The following is a 21,519-nucleotide window of genomic DNA, read 5'->3' on the forward strand; positions in this document are numbered from 1 at the left end:
TTTGTATGTTAATAAATAAAGTTTGCCTGGAGATCAGAGGTCACATAGCAAGGTCTCATAGCCATAAACAGGAGTCAGGCAGCGGTGGTAGCACAGGCCCTAGGTCCGATTGCATGGCAGGCAGAGTGTCTGTGTGGTCAAGGACACAGTCAAGCATGGTGACATGAACCTTTAATCCTAGTGCCAACCATAGAGACCTGGAGGTCTATATAGACAGGCAGTGATAAGGAAGCATGTGGCTCGGCTTAGAGCCAATAACAAGACAGAACAGAAAGGCAATAAAAAACACAAGTTAGATGGGAAGAAACTCTCTGGGGAAGCAACGGCAGTGAGATGGTAAGATAAGGTAGCCGTGGCTCTTCCCTAGTTCTCTGATCTCTTTGGCTATTGCTTCTGTGTGTGGCTCTGTGTTTCTTATTTGATGGGACTGTTTAGAAATTCGTCTACAGGCCAGTGAGATGGTTCAGCAGGTAAAGACACTTCCTGCCAAGCCTGGCCACCTGAGTTTGTTTGATCTAGGGGACCCACATGGTAGAAAGAGAGAATCTTATAAGGTGTCCTCTGACTTCTACAAACACACTGTTGCATGTGTACATACATATACAGGCACATTCGCACACACAGGCACACATGCACACACATCCACACAAATAAATGTAAAAATAAAACAACAAAACAAATGTGTCTTGTTAACAGGAAGGAGATGATAAAGAAGGGCCAGAGTATTCAAATATAAAAGAGAAACAGTAGGATTCTCAAAAGGTCAGGTCATAAAACAAAAGGCAGGAGAGATTCTGAAAAGATTTGCATAAAGGAAAAAGGAGGACCCATTCATGGGTGGGGAGGAGGGGAGATGTGCAGGGCAAGTTTTCCCAAAGTCTGAGCCAGGGAGCATCAACCTTTCTCTCGGGGAGACTTGGCACAGTGCTTCTACCAAGTCCAAAGGAGGGCTTGAGTCTCCAAAGGGAAGAACTTGGACCCCCTATCAAAGCAGAGGTCTCGCCCCCCTCCAGTACATCTCAAGTCCCTCACCAAGATGATCAGCAGGTCCAGAATGTTCCAGATGCTGCTGAAGTAGTGAAGCCGGTGCAGGTGGATTTCCAGGATTTCCTCCACCACGTAGTAGAAGATGAAGACACAGAAGATGACCTCACAGCCCACGATGAAGAAGTCCCAGTTACTCACATAGCGGATCAGCTTAACTGTGCGGATTTGCCAGGACGGGATGGCCCCTCCTGTGGCTGGGAACTCTACCACCAGTCTGTGAGGAAGGTGAGAGGGCTAATGGGGACCGGGCTGGGACAGTTCCTCCTGTTTCCCTGGCTCTTCACGTCCACCACAGGGTACCGGGTCGGGAAAGGTCTCGAGCGCATCAGATGGACCAGAAACCGTGGACAGAGAGATATGGTGGGGGAAGGGTGCTTACCTCAGAATACAGAAAAGGTTGATGTTGGCATTGTAGACAGAGAAGTCGATGAAGACCACCCGAGTGCCCCTGTCTAGCCACAGCCCCTCCTGAAGGCCTTGGAGGGCCTCTGCACTGGCTTGTCGGGATCCTGGAAGGTCCAAGTAGTAGCCACCCCCACTGTAGCTTGTAAGCCTGGCCCAGTGGGAGGAGCCCCCCAGCTCACTCTGTGAATGGTATGTCCACCTGCAGAAGAGAAAATGCCATCTCTGCAAAGAGGTCAGAACCAGGCTAAACACTCAGCCCCAAGGCAATTATGAATGCCTGGCTTCACAGTTCCACATGCATTGTGTATCTATATATACTTACTGCACTATACATGTATATGTGTGCATGTGTTATATGTGATACATACATAATTTTGAGAAACGTGTCTTATACACCTTGTATGTAATGTCACATATAGTGCACATAATATCACATACAACAGATGCTTCACATATATCATTTTGTTTGCTACTAACAGTTGTTTGGAAAGAGAGGGAAAATACTGCCCATATTTTGCAGTAGAGGAAATGGAGATTCAGAGAATCCCAAGATAGCTAGCTATCCAGTGATATCCCTGAAACTCAATTGTAAGTGTCTCCCTTTTTTCACTAGGTAAAATGCACTATTGGGCCCAGGCTGTGTAGTGTACGTGAAGGAAGCACTTGGGCCATAAATCCAGAAATGATTTTCTAGTTCCCGTGGTTCTATAGCTGGCTGGCCAGGCCCAGGATTCCTTATTCTAGCCTCCCCACCCCCATTTCTCTCCTACTTACTCCTTCCCCATCCTCCCTACCCTCCTCCTTCCCCATCCTCCCTACCCTCCTCCTTCCCTATCCTCCCTACCCTCCTCCTTCTCCTTCCTCCCTACCTTCCTCCTTCCCTGTCCTCCCTACCCTCCTCCTTCCCCTGTCCTCCCTACCCTCCTCCTTCCTCCGTCCTCCCTACCCTCCTCATTCCCTGTCCTCCCTACCCTCCTCCTTCCCTGTCCTCCCTACCCTCCTCCTTCCCCTTCCTCCCTACCCTCCTCCTTCCCCTTCCTCCCTACCCTTCCTCCTTCCCCATCCTCCCTCCCCTACCCTCCTCCTTCCCCATCCTCCCCTACCCTCCTCCTTCCTCCTTCCTCCCTACCCTCCCTTCCTTCCCCTCCCTTCCTCCCTACCCCTCCTCCCTTCCTTCCTCCCTTCCTCCCTACCCTCCTCCTTCCCCTTCCTCCCTACCCTCCTCCTTCCCTCCTCCCTACCCCCCCCCCCCCCCCCCCTCCTCCTTCCCCATCCTCCCTACCCTCCTCCTTCCCCATCCTCCCTACCCTCCTCCTTCCCCATCCTCCCTACCCTCCTCCTATCCTCCTCCTCCCCTTCCTCCCTACCCTCCTCCTTTCCTTGCCCTCCTTACCCTCCTCCTTCCCCATTCTCCCTACCCTCCTCCTTTCCCATCCTCCCTGCCCTCCTCCTTTCCTCTCTTCCTCCCTGCCCTCCTCCTTTCCTCTCTTCCTCCCTCATCCATCTTCCACCCCTTTCTGCTTCCTGCATCAGGACCCAGGAGTCAAACTCTCCGACCATGACTTGGATGGCTGCATGAACTTCATTCATGGGCCACACACCCCAAGGGACTCTGCCTTCCAGGAAGGGTGGAACTGGCACCTATGTGTGGGAACAAGGCTGTGTCTTTTCTGCTAACCTGCCTCCTCCACCCCTGAACAACACACACCAAAATGCGTGTCCTCAAAGAGTCATCGTTGGGACTTAGGGGCGGTCTCCAAGTCTCCTAAGATGCCCACCCTTAAGGTTTTTAAGTTCCATACAAGTTTTTCCCACACCCTGGGCTGATGGCAAGCTCAAAGGGGTGGCCCTGTGCTTTTGGCAGGGGCTCACTCACGCTGTGCCATTGAGAGGCCCAAAAGGGCGCTGCTCTTCCTTGTCCGGAGAGTAGACATCGTAGCAGTTCAAAATGTCCTCACGGAAGTCCTCGTGAACCACACAGGAGTCGTTGCGCACCCGCAGCTGCCGCAACCTCGGGGCTCCCAGCAGCAGGTTCTCATAGTAGATGAAGGAGTGGGAACCACGACCCAGGCTCTGATTGTTGTACCACTTTGTCCAGTACAAACTGTCCAGGAGTGGGCCCTGAGCAAACTGGACCAGAACCTGGGTTGGGCCTGGTCCAGCCTCCTCCTAACCCAGTGCATGACATTTACCCTCATTCCCTGGCCTTCAACTCGCCTGTTTTTGGACCCTCACAGCTGACCTTCTGAACTTGACTAAAATACTGTGATTTGAAGTTCAGCTTCCCGTCTGACCCAAACTCTGGTCTTACTCTTGCTGGTCAACCTCCAATCAACACCCCCATCTCTCTCCAACCTCCAGCTGAACTCTGGTCCACGCTGTTAATTCAGCTTTAGTCTTTAATTTTCCCCGGTTCCAGACCTCCCTGGACTCTGGCCTGTGTCTCAGACCATTAAGGAGAGGGAGGGGGAAGGCAGTGCCATACTTACATCCCAGAAGTCTGCCATGCTGCTGATGGTCCGGAAGGAGACCCCAGAGTCTGATGGGGTATGTAGGAACAGCTCAGACATCACTTTGGTGTAGTAATAGGCACTAGAGCTTGTCATTCCGTAGGTCACTAGAATATAACCCGAGAGGCATGTCCTCAAGGTCCATCTCCCCAGAGGAGTTGAGAAATCTCACTGTCTTGGGCTCAGATATGCACTTCGGTTGGGATCCCACCAGACCTTCCCCCTGGAATTGTCTGGGGAGGGTGATGGTGCCACTAGGGAAGCCAGGAGATGCTTTAGGGAAGAATGTGACTGCAAGGTCACCTAGAAGAGCTGCACTCTACTTGTAATTCTCTGTTGGCATTGCCATTCTGGAATCTCACTTTTCTCCCTACACTCAGATTAACTGCTTAGTACTTATTTGCCAGAGCCAAAAGATGTCTGCACTGGGACATATTTCCTGTTATTTGTTCTTGATTTTTGACTCTGAATTCCAGGCTAAATACCTTGCAATGGAAAGGAAACCTTCTAAAGTCATTGATTGGACAGCCATAGCATGGGCACCAGCATCTCCTGGAAACAGGGTTCATTGCTTTGCAGATCAGAAAAGAGCTGGCCTCTGCTCTGAATAATAGTGTCTCCCTCGACCACCCTCATGCCCACAGACCAGCCCCGTGTGCCAAAAAATAGAGAAGCTCTGCATTTTCTTCTTAAAGGCGGGGTTTAACATGTATATACCACTAATTTCAGAGGTTGTCCCCCAATCTGGGCTTGTCTGAGGTTTCCTCAGGATTAAATTCAGGTCAATGGGTTTGAGAGAGACGTGCCTCAAAGATACAGTTGTCTGCTGATGTCTAACTACTGACGTTAATTCTAATCCCTTATGATGATGTTTGCCAGGTGTGGTGGCAAATGCCTTTATTCCCAGTACTAGGGAGGCAGAGGCAGGTGGATCTCTGAGTTCAAAGCCAGCCTAGTCTACAAAGCAATTTCCAGGCCAGCCAGGGCTACAGGGAATCCCTGTCTCAAACAAACAAAAAACAATGTCTGCTATGTTTCTTCAATGTAAAAATATGGTTTTCCTTTTTATAATTAATATACATTTGGAACAAAGTTTGACACTATGTAAATATCTTATTACTCATTCATCTTTCATCTATGAGGTTAAAGTATTCATTGATGAATCTTGTCTATTACTAAGATGAATATCAAATGGTGAGTTTCTTTTCCATCAATTACTTCTTCTACACTTATTAGCTGATTGTGGTGGTTTGAATAAGAATGGCTTCCAGAGGTTCATATACTTGAATGCTTAGTCACCAGGGAGTGGAACTGTTTGAGAAGGATTAGAAAGATTAGGAGGTGTGGACTTGTCGGAGTAGATATGGCCTTGTTGGAGGAAGTTTGTCACTGAGGGTGAGCTTTGAGGTTTCAAAAGCCCATGCCAGGTTCAACCTCTCTTTCTCTGTCTCTGCCTATCTGTCTGTCTCCTCTCTGTCTCTGTCTCTGTCTGTCTGTCTGTCTCCCTCTCTGTCTCTGTCTCTGTCTGTGTGTGTGTGTGTATGTGTGTGTGTGTCTGTGTTTGTGTCTGTGTGTGTGTCTTTGTGTGTATGTGTGTGTGTGTATGTGTGTGTGTGTGTCTGTGTCTGTGTGTGTGTGTCTGTGTCTGTGTGTGTGTGTGTCTGTGTTTGTGTCTGTGTGTGTATGTGTGTGTGTGTCTGTGTGTGTGTGTCTGTGTTTGTGTCTGTGTGTGTGTGTCTGTGTCTGTGTGTGTGTGTGTGTCTGTGTTTGTGTCTGTGTGTGTATGTGTGTGTGTGTCTGTGTGTGTGTGTGTGTCTGTGTTTGTGTCTGTGTGTGTGTGTGTGTGTGTGTGTCTGTGTGTGTGTCTGTGTGTGTCTGTGTGTGTGTCTGCCTGCAGATCAGGATACAGCTCTCAGCTATTGCTAAAACACCATATGCCTTGCTCTCCCCCATGATGATAATGGACTAAACCTCTGAAACTGTAAGCAAGGTCCCATTAAATGTTTTCCTTTATAAGAGTTGCCTTCGTTATGGTGTCTCTTCCCAGCAATAGAACACTGACTAAGACTCTGGTGTTCTTTTCAGGAAGAGATTTTATTTATCAGAATGCTTGGCTTCTTCCCCTTGGGGGTTCTAACTTGACATTATTATTTATCTTGTTACTCGGTGGTATTTTGTTTGTTTTGTTTTTGAGACAGGGTCACTCTATGTAGTTCTGGCTGCCACGGAACTTCCTATGTAGACCAGGCTGTCCTTGAACTCACAGAGATCTGCCAGCCTTGGCATCCTGTGTGCTGGGATGAAAGACATGTGCCACCACACCTGGCTGAGTTTGGGGTTTTGCTTGTTTGTTTGTTTAACAAGATGAAAGACTGAAAATAACATGTAGTATGAGCTTCTGAAATAGATCCTGGGTCATAGTCTCTCTTTTGCTATAATAGCTACTAGTAAAATAGTTAGTGAAATTGTAGTAAGGTTTGTTCATTAAATGAAAGTACTAGATCAATGGCAATATCCTAATTTTGACAAGAGAATATTCACCATCTTAAGAAAATATACATTAAAATATTTGGGAATAATGAGGTTTTTCACCATTATGTCCTCAAATTTATTTTCAAAATACAGTGGAGGAGGGGACAGAGCTATGGAGCATCTTTATATTTGAGTATCTAGGTGAAATGTATGAATTCTTTATATCTTCATTATAATTTTCTGTATGTGTATAATTACATTCAAATTTTAAAGTAGGACTTCCCAGACTCTTGTGAGCAATTCCTTTAAAAAAATTTTTTTCTTTTTTAACAGAACTCATATACTAATATCTGACAAAGTAGACTTTAAACAAAAATTAGTCAGAAGAGATAAAGAAGGTCAATTTATATTGATTAAGGAAATAGTTCATTAAGAGGCTATAACAATTCTAAACACATATACACCAAATATTGTTGCACCCAATTTCATAAGACAAATATATATAAAAGCATAGATTGGCCTCAACACAATAAAAGTGTGTAACAAAAGACAGTGATTAAATGAGTAGAGAGACAGCCTTTAGTAAGGAGGGAAGTCTTTTCTTTCTTTTCTTTTTTTTTTTTCTTCAAGATAAGTTTTCTCTATGTAACAGCTCTGGCCATCCTGGGTCTCACTCTGTAGACCAGGCTGGCCTCAAACTCACTGAGATCCGCCTGCCTCTGCTTCCTGAGTGCTGGGATTAGAAGTGTGCGCCACCACCGCCTGGTGGAGGGAAATCTTCACTAGCTGTACATCTGATAGAATACTAATATCTAGACTACATAAGGAATTTTAAAAATTGAATAGTAAAACAATCTAATCAATAAATGAGCAAATGAAATGAACAAACTGTTCTCAAAAGATGAAACACAAATGTCTAATAAGCATACGAAAATACCCTACATCTTTAGCATCAAGGAAATGCGAATCAAAGCTAACTGAGGCCCCATCACACTCTGGTGATGGCTGGATGGCCGTCATTAGGAAAACAGCAACAGTAAATGCTGACGAGAAGGGAAGTGGAGAAGAAACCCTAGCTACTGCTAATGGGGTATAAATGAGTCCATCCACCGTGGAAATCAGTACGCAGGCTCCTCAGAAGATTGAAACTAGAACTATAGTGTGATCCGGCTGTACCATGCCTAGGGATATCTCTAAGGGGATCCAAGTCAATATAACACAGAGTCACCTGCGGATCCATGTTTACTATATCACTATATTCCATGCCAAGTTACACAGCTGCCCTGAACATCCATCAACAGATGAAGGCATAAAGAAAATACAGCACATATACAATAAAGTCAGCTGTAAAGAAGAATGAAATTATGTCATCTGTAGGAAAATTGATGGATTGGAAATTATTATACTAAGCAAAGAAAACTAAACCCAGAAAGAAAAAAATCAAATATTTTTTCTCTCTTATGTGTATCTTAGCTTGATTTTACACACACACACACACACACACACACACACACACACACACACACAGGGAATGGGTAAAGGTGGAAGAGACTAGAGGAGGGAGAAAGGGAAAGTTATTGAGGAATATTATTATCAAAGTTTTTGGTATACTTGAATGAAGGTATCTTTATGAGGGTTGGGAAAACATTTCAGTGGATAAATGTACTTGGAGCCAAGCCTCATGGCATGAGTTCAGTTCCCATGACCCATGTAGTAGATGGAGAGAACCAACTCCCACAAGCTTTCCTCTGTGGCACATTATACATACATGCTGTGACATGTGTAGGCATGCACACACAAAATAAATAAGTTCACATTAGAAAAAAATGAAAAAGAAATGCCTTTGTGAAACACATCACTATGTATATAAATATATGCCATTAAAAAATTGGCCCTCCGCATTATCCCTTTCCAATCTGTTAATATGACCAAGCCATGGCTTTCCTCCTAACTTGTGTCTGTGATTACCTTTCCTCAGTACGTGGAGGAAGACAGGCAGTGTTCTGAGACAGGCTGCTGAGAGCCACCTCGCAGAACTGAGAGCCCAGTGGACTCTCCCTGCTGACCTTGGACTACACTGTTACGCTGGTGAGTGGCCAATAGATGCTACTCTTTGCTGGACAAACAGTGGAATGGGGGTTGGTTTATTTTATTATTTTTTATCATGTGTATCTGTGTGTGCCTGTTGTGGGGGTATATGCAGGTGCCCAGGGAACCAAAGACTTGGATCCCCTGGAGTTGGAGCTATAGGTGTTTGTAAGCCACTTGATGTAGATGGGAATCAAACTCTGGTCCTTTGGAAGAGCAATCTCCCTAGACTCCCATGCAAGTGTTTTTTTGTTTGTTTGTTTGTTTTTGTTTTTGTTTTTGTTTTTCGAGACAGGGTTTCTCTTGTGTAGCTTTGTGCCTTTCCTGTAACTCACTTGATAGCCCAGGCTGGCCTCGAACTCACAGAGATCCGCCTGCCTCTGTCTCCCAAGTGCTGGGATTAAAGGCGTGTGCCACTACAGCCCGGCGCAAGTGTTTTTTTAAAACACCAAAATACAGAGTAAAAATGAAGTGAATCATTTTCAAACTGTATTTGACCCATGAGCAATATAATAAAATAGTTGAAGATAACTTTTATTTAATAGGTTTGAAAAGAATCTGGAACATTCCTTGGTTTAAAAGAGATACAGTAATTCACTCAAGACTTGGGTGAGATCAGTGAAGCCAGACCTTGGCTCACCTAACAGGAATTTCAGTTGTCCCCCAACTTCACAGCGTGAGGTTAGTCTCCCTCGTGGTCATTCATTCAGAAAACTGAATGGGGAGACTTGGGCTGTCACTGAGTGGTAGAGCACCTGTCTATGGTGAACCAGGCCTGGGTTCAATGCCCGACTTCTGCAATGCCTTGGAAGGGAAGCACAGTTTAAAAAATAAACATCAAATTTGGAGGCTGCTGGGGTCTGAATCCAAGTGAAGATCAGAAAAGCCCAGGGCTGCTCCAAGGGACAGAGATTTTAGTGCCTGTCGCATTCGCTCCTCTGTATCTTACCCACAAGCCACCTGTGGTATGTGACAGAGAAGCTTGTTAAAGGGCATTGCCGTAGCACCGTGCGGGGCTCACCATGTGTGTTTCTAATAAGTCCCCTGTGCCATCCATGCTGTAGGTTCAGGGACCGCATGTGGAGAGCCACTGCTGTGACCTGGGGCAGTCAGGTGGTCAGTCACACTTGTCCTTCATGCAGACATCGAGAGGTTTCCCCATCATCTAGTTCAGTGAGTCTTAAGATTAGGGATGGAAAGGAATTATACCTCTTCCGGGAGCTCTTAAAATCTCCCTGGAATTTGAAGTTTCCCCGGGGGAAAACCACAGAGTTCATTGCCCGCCTGAACCACTAGATGTCACAGCAGGGGCACTGGGCAGAAGAATCCTGCAAAGCATGTGTTGGCTTTTCTTAGTGTCTGCATTGCTTCCCATCAGTTTCTACTCAGGTAATACGGATCCCAGGTTGACTTTCCTGTGAAGAAGCAGCTTGTCTACCTGGAACACCGGGCTCAGAGATCTCCGATAAGGACTCCATCTCATTGTCATCCTTTTCTATCCAAGAAGAGAAGTGACCAGAGTGCCCACTCTTGCCTGTGCACACCAATTCTGGGAGCATCCTGGGTTGTGCACTTGACGTGCTTTTTCATTTCGTGGGACAATGAACTAGACAGTGAGTGCTATCATGACCCCCATTTTCCAGCCTCCAGAGAGGTTGCCACTTGCCCCAGGTAAAAAATTAATAAAGTCAAAATTCAGATGCAAATCTGCCCACCTCCATAGTAAGCTGATTATGAACTGCTCTGAGAACTGAACTATATTTAAGAGTGAACTCATGAGGCAAAAACCCAGGCTCCATAAAAGACAGCCCTTCTGAGCCACTACTGTCTTCTGATATGAAATGGTCGCTGTCCCCAATACTCCTTTCACTCCTGGGTGTGTCAATAAAGGGCTGTCTGCTGCTCCGCCTGCTCTGGGTGGAGCTGGCCTTCCTCTTCCTTCGGGATCTGATGAAGGAGTGCATTGTTCTATGTATTGCAAATGGTGACACTAGACTAGGGAATGGACGAACTCAGAATTGGACCTTGACAGCTGAACGCCAGTATGTCAGTTTATGTTATACAGCATCATTCCAGGCAGGTTTTAGGGACTAGATAATGACTTTATGCGATGCTGTGGAAAGATCAGAGGCCAGGAAAAGGAGTTATGGTCGAACACCAAGAGCAGATAACATCTTCCTCCTCCCCCTCCTCTTCTTGGCTGTGATGCATGCTAAATCATATTTCATAGTCATGGCCTCAAGCCAGATTCACAGGTGCCCAAGCATAGTTATAAAATAATCACCTTGATTGATACTTGGTATCCCCAGGCTTAGTATACATTATCTACCACAAGGCTTACAAAAACCTGGGAAAGTAGGAATTGCCATCTCCATTTCATGCAGATAAACTAAGGTCAAGAATGCTGTTAATAGTGAGTTCCAGGATAGCCAGAGCTACCTATAGAGAGCCTGTCTCAAGAAATAAAACAAAACAAAACAAAATGTAGTTAAATCACTTCTTCAAAGATCACAAAACAAACAAGCAGAACAGACATTCAGACTCATGCCTCCCTTACCGCCAAGACCAGGGATTTTAGTGCCATTCTTCACTATTTAACTGGACCTGTCTACCGCTCTAACTCTGACTGGGTACTCTGATTCTCCTTCTAAAACTCAGGGAGGGGAGATGGATCCGGGAGGAGTTGGAGGAGGCAACAAATATAGTCAAAACTCATTACATGAAATTTTCAAAAACCTCATTAAAAGAATCAACCCAAACCCCTAGGACGGTGCAAGTTTATAAGGCTCCTCATGAGCAAGCTCCAGCAGCTGACTCAGAAAGTGCAAGCTCACAGGTTCACCACCTAAATAGGAGCCTTAGATCAATCAAGACATTCTTAACTTTACTAATGGAACCCTGCTGACCAAACTAGCTGTGGGTGAAATTCTAGTACATGCCTACTACTCATCTTGAACATTCCCAAGCTTTTTTAAAAATAGGTAAATATAGGTCTTCAGAATACAAAAAGTTATATATATATGTATGTATGTATATATATGTATATATGTACATATTTACTTTATGAGTATTAAACACGGATTAAAGGAGGCAATTGTAAGAAAAGTACCTCTAATTTTTAACATTTTAAGATCAATTTTATAGTCCATATGCTGCATATCAAAATGGCCAACACCAACTCTCCTGAAGTTTACATCTTGTTATTAATTGGAGTGCTTTTCTTTTTTATTTCTTTACTCAGCAATGAAAACTATATAAATTACTCATGTTCTCTTCCTTACTTTGACTACCCAGGAGTCTCAGGCTTTGTTCTCATCAACAATCTTTATTTATTATACGTTTCCTGGTACAATTTCTTTTCCTCTCTTATCTTTTCCTAGTTCTTACGCTATGTCCTTTATTATAGTTCTAGTGGGTTATACTCTATTATAGCTGTGCTTTTTAATGTACATACACATGCCCCACCCATGTCCCTTTCAGACATGGGCAGGGCATAAAATACATGGTTGCTAAAGAAGCCTGAGTGTTGAAATCATTATTAATCACCATCATCGGGAGCTTGGGTAAGAACCTGATTTTATCTGTTCCTGTGCTTGGAGACAGTCTAGTCCTGTCTTTTGAACTGCTGGGAGACGAGCCCAGCTCAGAGCAACAGGCACAGTGCTTTGTGCTTCTTTCCCAGGAACTGCCACACGGGCCACCAAGTGCTGCAGGATGCCTTCCTGCCCCTAATTACGACTGAACAGAACACAGGTGTGCCCTTCTAGCCAGCCTCTCCTTGGGCAGGATCAGGATCCGTTCCCTGCACCAGCTGACAGTGACCTTTGGAGAGCTGGGCCACCTCTGGCAGTAAATGTGTAGCTCTCTTAATGACCTCCTCTACTCCTGTGTCAGAAATTGGGTGTTTCAGGCTAGCGAGGTGGTTTAGCAGGTTAAAGTGCTTGCTGCAAAGGCCCGATGGTACTGGCCATCTCCTGTGACCAGGCAAGCCTTCCAGCAGAAGGAGTGGGAAACCAACCCAGCCACATGACCTTCGACCTACAGTCTGTCCTGCCAATGGGACGTACTGGGGTAAGGGTGGCCTAGAGATTGAGGGAGTGGTCAACCAATGACCAGTCCAGCCTAAAACCCATGCCAGGAGAGTAAGCCCACCCCTGACATTGCCCGGAGCACCAGGACACAGAAAATGGATGGCCCAGAGACCTAGGATAGAACCAAACACAACTGGAGAAAAAAAAGTCCGTGTAATGATGCCTAATGATATTCTGCTATACTCATAGATTGGTCATCAGAGAGGCTTCACCCAGTAACTGATGGAAACAGATGCAGACCCACAGCCAAACATTAGGCAGAACTTGGGAATCCTGCAGAAGAGGGGGGAAAGGATTGTAGGAGTCAGAGGGGTCAAGGACACCACAAGAAAACCCACAGAATCAACTAACCTGGGCTCACCAGAGGTCATGGAGACTGAACTGACAACCAGGGAGCCTGCAAGGGACTGACCTGGACAATCTGCATATGTTACAGTTGTGTAGCTTAGTCTTCTTGTGGAACTCCTCTAACAGTGGGAGCAGGGGCCATCTCTGACTCTTTTGCAGGCTTTTAGGACCCTATTCATCATACTGGGTCCCCTTGCCCAGCCTTAATACATGGGGAAGTGCTTAGTCTTATGGCAACTTGATATGCCATGCTTTGTTGATATCCATGGGAGATCTGCCCTTTCCTGAACAGGAGTGGATTGGGATGTGGGGACAGGGGGTGGGGTGAGGGGAGGGATTGTGAGGAAAGGAGGGAGGGGAAACTTTGGCTGGGATGTAAAATAAATTGAAGGAGGAGGGAAGGGAAAGGAAGGAATGAATGAAGGAAGGAAGGAAGGAAGGAAGGAAAGAGAGAGAGAGAGAAAGAGAGAAAGAAAGAAAGAAAGAAAGAAAGAAAGAAAGAAAGAAAGAAAGAAAGAAAGAGAAGGAAGAAAGCACTTTTTTCCATATTACCCCTGCCCCCCCCCACAAAAAAAAAGTCCAATGATGAGAGCTCAACCCCCTGAAGCCAGGCAGAAGGAGAAAACTTGACCCCTGAAAGTTGTCTTCTGATCCTCACATGCACATTTGGCACATGTGCACCCACAAAACAAACACACACACACACACACACACACACACACACACACACACACACAATAATAGCAATAATAAAATGTTTAAAAAGAAAATGGATAGTTTATGTTTTCTAATTTTATCATTTAAAAAAATTCAAATAAATAAAAAACAACACACCAAAATTAACCAGACCCAAAGCTGATAGACCTCAAGGGATGTCTATACAGTTAGAACAGGCATTGGGGACGGAAGCTGTGAGGCTTCGTGTTACATTTTACACTCTCAGTATCAAATACACTTTATGCACTTACCCACCACCAAAACAAAACAAAACAAAACAAAACAAAACAAAACAAAACAATCAGTGACAGAATTGGAATGTTCTCCCCTCTTTCATAGCACATGCCAATTTATACAGAAATAAAATGGCAAAGCTATGGCCAAAGGAGGCAAAAACATACCTTAGAAAAAATTTATGCAACAAATGGGGTGGGTAAACTTGATTACTACCTACAGAAGAATGAAATTAGATTTATACCTTTCACCTTGTACAAAAAAAAAATCAATTCAAAAGACATCAAAGACTTGAATTTAAAACCAGAAACACTGAAACTTTCATAGAAAACACAGGGGTTACCTTCAAGACATTGGGTTGGCAAAATTATTTTCTGAACAAATGACCCCTTATGACTCTGTGTGGTTCTGAAGCTTGCTTTTTTTTGAACATTTTTTAAATTATTTTTAGCTATGTGTATGCATGTGTTGCAGGGGGAGGGGACAGGTATGTGCATGTGTGTGCATTCTGCCTGTGGAGGTCAGAGGTGTGGGACCCCCATACACACCCAGAGCTGGAGTTAAAAGTGGCTGTGAGTCACCTGAGGGGAGTATTAGGAATCGAACTCCTGGTAGGAGAGGAACACACGTTCCTCATTGGTGTGCCATCTCTCCAGGTCCCTGCAAAACGTCTAAAATAGAACACCAACAGCTCAGAAAGTATTTGTAAATCTCAACAGACGGGATTACATGAAAAGAAAAGGACTCTGAACAACCAAGGGATCAAGCAGTGGAGCATTGCAACAGAAAGCCCCCAGGGTCGGGGACATCTCTCCCAGTCCCACTTCAGACAAGGGGCCCATTCCAGCATTTACAAAGAATTGCAGAAATTAACTAGCAAGGAGAGAAAACATGTTCAGACCCAAAGCCCATCGCTCTTTGCTAACAAGCTGAGGAGAATGGCAGGTTTCAGAGCCGCTCCTGCTGCCCGGGGGGGGGGTCTGTGTCTCTTCCATCCCCACCCTCACAGCCATCCTGCGTGGGCAGCCTCCACTGCACCACCGTTCTCTGGTGGCTGGAGTTGACAGGCCTAGACATCTCTCCGCACCTCTGAAGGCTTCTTCGTGAGCCCCTCTGGGCACTTGGCTTGCTGAGAAGGTCTCTGGAAAGACTGGCTATTTCTTGACAAATTGGACTTAGTGTGGCCTTTATCGAATACATAATTGGGGTTGAGGAGAGATAAGGGCAACTATTTTCGAGTTTCTGCTTTCTTGGAGGACTAGATTCCAATGTCAAGAGTCTACCTTTTCTTATGCCTTCCCTACAGCCTCCAATAATACTTTCACAATTCCTTCGCTAATCAGCGTGACATCTTGTCACAGTAGGAAAAAAAAAAAAAAACTTTCACCAGTCTCTCCGGTGACTTTGATCTTGGGAGGTCTATTTTGGGCAGGACCCTGATTTCTCCATTTACGTTTACCATTGTTGGTCCTGGTGCCAAGCTACAAGGTTTCTTCTCATGTTGTCTGGCACAGACTGGCAGTCCCTTGGAAATGCCTTTCCCGCTCTTCTTCATGATAATATAATGTTATGTGGGCTTCATTTCTGTCCAACCAAATGCTACATTATGAAGCTTTCATTGTATCTAAGTGTGATAAAATTTAAATAAGTTCTAGGCAGCAGGATGGGAGTGGAGGGACAGACTTCCACTTACAATTTCTGATTCATGTCATAGAAGTGAAGGACATGCCTCCCTCTCTGGTTTCCTACTTCCTGTGAGCTGGGGTGTATGGCAAAGGTCTTGCATATTCCTAGCCTGCAGCTTTAGGGGTTAATGCTTCATCCTCCAACAGATAACATAGCCAGGTAGAGACGCCCACTGTCACCAATAAACAAGCAAGCAGATGGCCGTGACTCCGGGACTACCTGACAATGCTTCCTCAGACTTCAATGGACATTGGCCTCTGAGACCTGCAAAATTCCCAGGTCTCCCCCGGCCTCTTTGCTCCCACATCCTGTCATGGTTCTGGATCAGTCTTCCATCATGCACCATCACAATGGATGTCACTGTTGATTACACGTCAGAGTCTCTTGTTCCTCAAAGGCAGATGTGTTTGGTATATTTCAGGCCCTTAACAGCCATCCTGGGGTCTCATACATAATAAAACTTGATAAATGTTTGAATGAATGAGTGTGTGAATGGCCAGGATCTTATTCTTGTCTCATCTGCTTTTCCCTCCAGACTATGAGAGGCTGGGGACGTAGCTTGGTGGCAGAGCATATGCTAAGCAAGCATAAGGCCCTGGGTTTAATCCCTAGCATTAAAAAAAAAAAGGTGAGCCGGGCAGTGGTGGCGCACACCTTTAATCCCAGCACTCGGGAGGCAGAGCCAGGTGGATCTCTGTGAGTTCAAGGCCAGCCTGGTCTACAGAGCAAGATCCAGGACAGGCACCAAAACTACGCAGAGAAACCCTGTCTCAAAAACAAACAAACAAACAAAAAGATGATAAACACAATGCATGTAAACATAAATAACATTTGTACTTATAACTACTATATTCTCTAAAAAGAAAAACCAATTGTTTTTTTACTGAAAAAGACAACATTGCATTAGAATTTACATGTCCCTGAGTGCTTAGCTTAGTAGACGATTACTTAATTCTCATATCAGCTTTAGTACTCAATGTGTCACAATCTGTTGCTTTGGCTGAGGTGGAAGAAATTATGACCTTACACAATTATGTCATTGGGTAAGAGAAGCCCTTACACTGTCCCTGAAAAGGTCACAGAAAGCCCCGGGCTCCTCTAAGCACACCTTCAAGAACCGTTGCCCTATCCCTTATTTCTGGGGCCAGAACCTCCACCCAGGCCTCAGACGTCACCCAAGCCTGACAGCTGCTGCCACCACCCAGAACACAGAGTTTGTTATTAGAACTTCTCACCTGTGTACCTTATTTCATAGTCTCAAAGATCTTTCTACAGACTACCTTCCAACAGCCTGCCATTCACACTGATGACTCCATCTTACCCATTGCTAGAATCCAGCCAAGACTGTGGCTAAGGCCAAGATACCTTTCTCCCCCTGGCTTTCCAGCTGCCTGCAAGCTCCAGACCAAAAGCCTGCTGCCATGACTCCCTAGGTGCCCAGATTTCTCTCTTTCTGGAGTGAGGTTGCCAGGCACCCAATATCAAAGGATGCCTGTCTTCATTAGGGTTTCTGTTGCTGTGATGAAAAGCGCAGTGACCAAAAGCACCTTTGGAAGGAAAGGATTTGTTTCCTTCTACAGCTTGTAGTCCATCATCCAGGGAAGTCAGAGCAGGAAGTCAAGGCAGAAATGGAAGGAGGAGCATATATAAAGGCCATGGAGGGATGCTGCTTATTGGCTTGCTTCTCATGGCTTGCTCAGCCTGCTTTCTTATAGCACCCAGGACCACCACCCAGGAATGGCGCACCCTACAGTGAGCTGGGTATTTCTTTTTTTTTTTTTTTTCTTTTTTTTTTTTTTTTTTTGGTTTTCGAGACAGGGTTTCTCTGTGTAGCTTTGCGCCTCTCCTGGAACTCACTTGGTAGCCCAGGCTGGTCTCGAACTCACAGAGATCCGCCTGGCTCTGCCTCCCAAGTGCTGGGATTAAAGGCGTGCGCCACCACCGCCTGGCTGAGCTGGGTATTTCTACATTCATCATCAATTCAAAAAGCGAACCACGGTCTTTCTCATGGGCCGGTCTAATTGGGGCATTTTCTCAGTTGAGGTTCCTGCTTCCCAAACAACTCTGGATTGTGTCAGACTGACATAAAATTGTCAGCAGACCACTTGGCACCCTGCCAATGCTGACATGCACCCCTTTTTATCCCCTTCCCCGCTGCCTGCTGGAGAATCAGCGGCAGCCTGGCTGCAGACTTCTCTGAGATCTATAAAAGGCTATCCCCACTGTCTCACAGACCTGCAATCATCAGAGTCCCTGCCATGATGTCCATTTATGGCACTGAGGCCTGAACTCTCCTCAGAGCCTCCACCATGCAGCGGTCTGTCTGTCTGTTCATAGTGTTAATAACTCTTCTAATAAACCTTTTTGGTTTTTTTTTTATTTTTGAGAATTTATTTATTTTTATTTTATGTGTATGAATGTTTTGTCTACATGTATGACTAAGCACCACATGCATTCAATAGCGTGCCTGGAGGCCAGAAGAGAGCATCAGATCCCCTGGAGCTAGAGTTACAGGCAGGTGTGAGCTGCATAGTGTGGGTGCTGGGCATTGAACCTGGGTCCTCTGGAAGAGCAGCCTGTGCCCTTAACCACTGATCCATCTCTCCAGACCTAATAAACCTTTATCTTTTTACTCCAAAAGATAATCTGCCTCATTGTCCCTCTTGAACCTTGAACCCCAGACCCTTCACTCACGAGCGAAGTTCTCTGCGAGTTGGGTTGTTCGGTATCCGCACTTTGCTTAGCAGAGCGAGCACTCGGATTAGTGCCAGCTGATACCAGCAACCTCTTTTCTTTCTGGCCTTTTCTACCAGCAGGGCCAGAGCCTGATCTCACCTACAGCAAGGCAGACTGGAGGTTTCAGCACCTGCCTGACTTGCACCTTAATGTGGAATGGCAACTGATATTCCTCGAGAGCCTGAGACAGACACTAAGTATCCTCTTTGTTTTCTACCAACTTCAGATAAGCAGATACCAGCCTCTCTTGAGTAGGAGATCAAGGCTCAAGAGATTTAAGCATCCTAAGCTATCTGGCTAATAACTGGTGGCACCATTCTTTGAATCAGGTGGCCTTATCAGCCCATCATAGCAGTCACACAGGGGCTCACCTACAGACTCTGGTTGGGTCTCCCCCATATATTCTATTTCTTTCATCATCAGTTCTAGAAATGGGCAGTTAAGAAAGACAGTTTTTCCTAATATCCTGATGAGGCAAGTTTCTGCCTGAAACTTGATTCCCACTGAAAGATAGCAGAGTGGTGGATTGGTGAGATAGCAGATAAAGGTGACCGCTGCTAAGCCCGACAACCTGAGTTTGGTCCCTAGAACCCACATGGTGGAAGGAGAGAACTGACTCTGTCCTCTTATCTCCACCAGTGCCCCACATAAACAGATATATGGATGGAAGGATGGATGGATGGGATGGATGGATGGATGGATGGATAGGTAGGTAGATAGATAGGTAGGTAGATAGGTAGGTAGGTAGGTAGGTAGTATAGATAGATAGATAAGTAGGTAGATAGATAGATAGATAGATAGATAGATAGATAGATAGATAGATAGATAGGTAGGTAGATAGATAGGTAGATAGATTTTTCTTTAAGGTCGAGTGAGGCGAGGCAGGCACACTTCTCAACAGCCAGCAGTGACAAGGGTCAATCAACCCACAGTGATTGATGAGTAGAAAGGAGTCGTGAAAGGCTGAGGTCTCTAGACTCCTCCCCAGCTCCCGGTGACCAGATCCAGCCTAGGTCATGGCTCAGAGACTCTCCCATACAGGGACAGTCCCAGGTGCACCTTTGAGATAACAAACATGTTTCCTAAAACAAACAGCCATTGTTTCTAACAAAGACCTTCAGTGTTTCCTCCATCAACAAAAGGCCACGGCCATCCTTCCAAGAAGACAAAGGGCTGGAAGAGCTTTCATAAATATCATGATGGGAGGCGGGGAGGCTGGGGAGGGGCAGGACCATCATTCACTGCCCTGTATGTCTCTGCTGGACAATACTTATGACAGGATGGACTCCACTAATATGAGCCTTTCTGAACAGCAGGTCATTCCTGCACTATTCATAATGACAAGAATGACATTTTCCTCATCTTTTGGCATGGAAATAATGATATCTATCCCTTTCAGAATTGCTGTCATGGTCAAGTGAGGTCATAGGTGTGAATGCTCTTTGTGGGGTTTCTAGGGCTGCATAATGACATTATGAGGAGATCGATGGCTCCGCTCTGCCGCCTGACTAAAGATATAGCTCTGTGTTAGCCAAATGAGTCACCAGACAGTCAAAGCTGCTAGAGCAAAATGTAAGGGAGAGAACATTGGGTCGGCACGGCTGGCTGTCTGCAACTGTGAGATCCCGGAGCTCACCCCAGGCCCAATTGCTATGCAGGTAATGTCCAACTTCAGTTCATTCTAAAATGAAGGCCCTAGTAGGTGATTCCTACCACGGATCTAACAATTCTTCCTCCCAGCAAAGTCTGTCTTAGACAATTTATACAAAATGGGTATGAATCACAAAGTAGACATAAGAAAACTGTCTATCTCCACTATGAATCAAGGGCAAGAAAATTAAGGCAGATGGTTGTATCATCTTATACTTACTTAATACTAAAACTTATGAATGAGAACATCCAGTTTTGATGGAGTCTTACACTGGTATGATCTTATAGCCACAGCGCTGTAATAAACACGTGCAATGCTTAACAAAGGCCAACAGCACACAACACCAAGAAATATTCCCAACTTTGGGCTTAATCTCCTCAGAAATGCCCAAGGAACAAATTTAACAAAAGCAAGAGAAGGCAACAGGTATGGACATACTTACCCACAATAAATACTCAAGTAATACGAGAAAATTTAAATTAACTGCGATGCAACTGTGATCGTAAAATTAAAACATATCAACTGCTCAGAAATTCAGAAAGAGTATTGCCGATATAATTATATATGAACGTGTATAATGTGTGTGTGTACGAATAAATGTTGGTAGTACAAAAAAATTTTAATGCCTTTGGACAAGGTGGAAGTGAGTTATAAATAAAAATGTTCTTTGGAGACTTTGCCTCATGTTTAAGTGTAGCAATAGAAGAAAGAAATGCAGATAGCAGCATCTTCTTAAGATTCTACTTCTGCCTGGGCAGGGATTGACTGGATGATAATGGGAAATCGCTTCGTCATGAGAAACATCACTTCTAATCACTGAGCTAGCATATGGACTGGTGTCAATAAAGTTACATTTACATGAAGTATTCATTGTACTCGTTCAAAATCTCATCCCTGGAGAAGGCCCAATGGCTGCTGCACTGGCCTCCTGCTTCCTCTTACTTCCTGTCCCAGGGGAAGCTCTTTGACACAATGAAACTTTTCCTTGTTTGTGAAATGGGAGTAAAAGTTGATCTAGTTTTGCAGAAACCTTGGAAGCAGTTGTTGACAGTGTATGTAGCTCCAGAAACTGATCAGTAAAGCCCTGCCATTTCTGATCTCACCAGTGGTAGTGGTAAACTGAGACCTTCTGGAGAAATTGCTAATTTAAAGGTCTGGAGTCTCTAGAAGGATCCTCAAATGATACTGTACCTGGTGGAACCAAATACAATATTTAAAGGCATTTCCATATGTATTATTTCTTCATTTTTATTTTAAGTGTTTTGCTGACAAGTATGTAAATGCAGCGCATGCATGCTGTGTCTGTGGAGTCCTGAAAAGGAAATCAGATCCCCTGGACTGGAGTTACAGACATGGAACTGTGAGCTACTAGGTGGGTAACGGGAAACAAACCTGGTCCTCTTCAATGGCTGCTAGGTTCTTAATGCTGAGTCATCTCTCCAATTCCCTTCTTTATTTTTAAAATGATAGATAATACTTGCATGAATATATGGGGCAAGGTAATGTTTCATTACGTATCTATGCTGTGTATGCT

The 21,519-nt window shown here is 45.0% G+C and overlaps 1 protein-coding gene across 1 annotated transcript in view; it reads right to left on the reverse strand.

Moving 5' to 3' along the window:
* Positions 1–21,519, reverse strand: part of Pkd2l1 (polycystin 2 like 1, transient receptor potential cation channel) — a 36,345-nt gene that overhangs the window by 7,236 nt on the left and 7,590 nt on the right. The window contains exons 5-8 of the mRNA XM_028888840.2: positions 3,942–4,069; positions 3,329–3,582; positions 1,427–1,651; positions 1,033–1,261 (exon numbers count right to left, since the gene is read on the reverse strand). Of these exons, the coding sequence (XP_028744673.2) occupies positions 1,033–1,261; positions 1,427–1,651; positions 3,329–3,582; positions 3,942–4,069 (836 nt within the window). The remainder of the gene's footprint in view (positions 1–1,032; positions 1,262–1,426; positions 1,652–3,328; positions 3,583–3,941; positions 4,070–21,519) is intronic.

This window comes from Peromyscus leucopus, chromosome 1, assembly GCF_004664715.2.
Source record: "Peromyscus leucopus breed LL Stock chromosome 1, UCI_PerLeu_2.1, whole genome shotgun sequence".
NCBI classification, from domain to species: Eukaryota; Metazoa; Chordata; class Mammalia; order Rodentia; family Cricetidae; genus Peromyscus; species Peromyscus leucopus.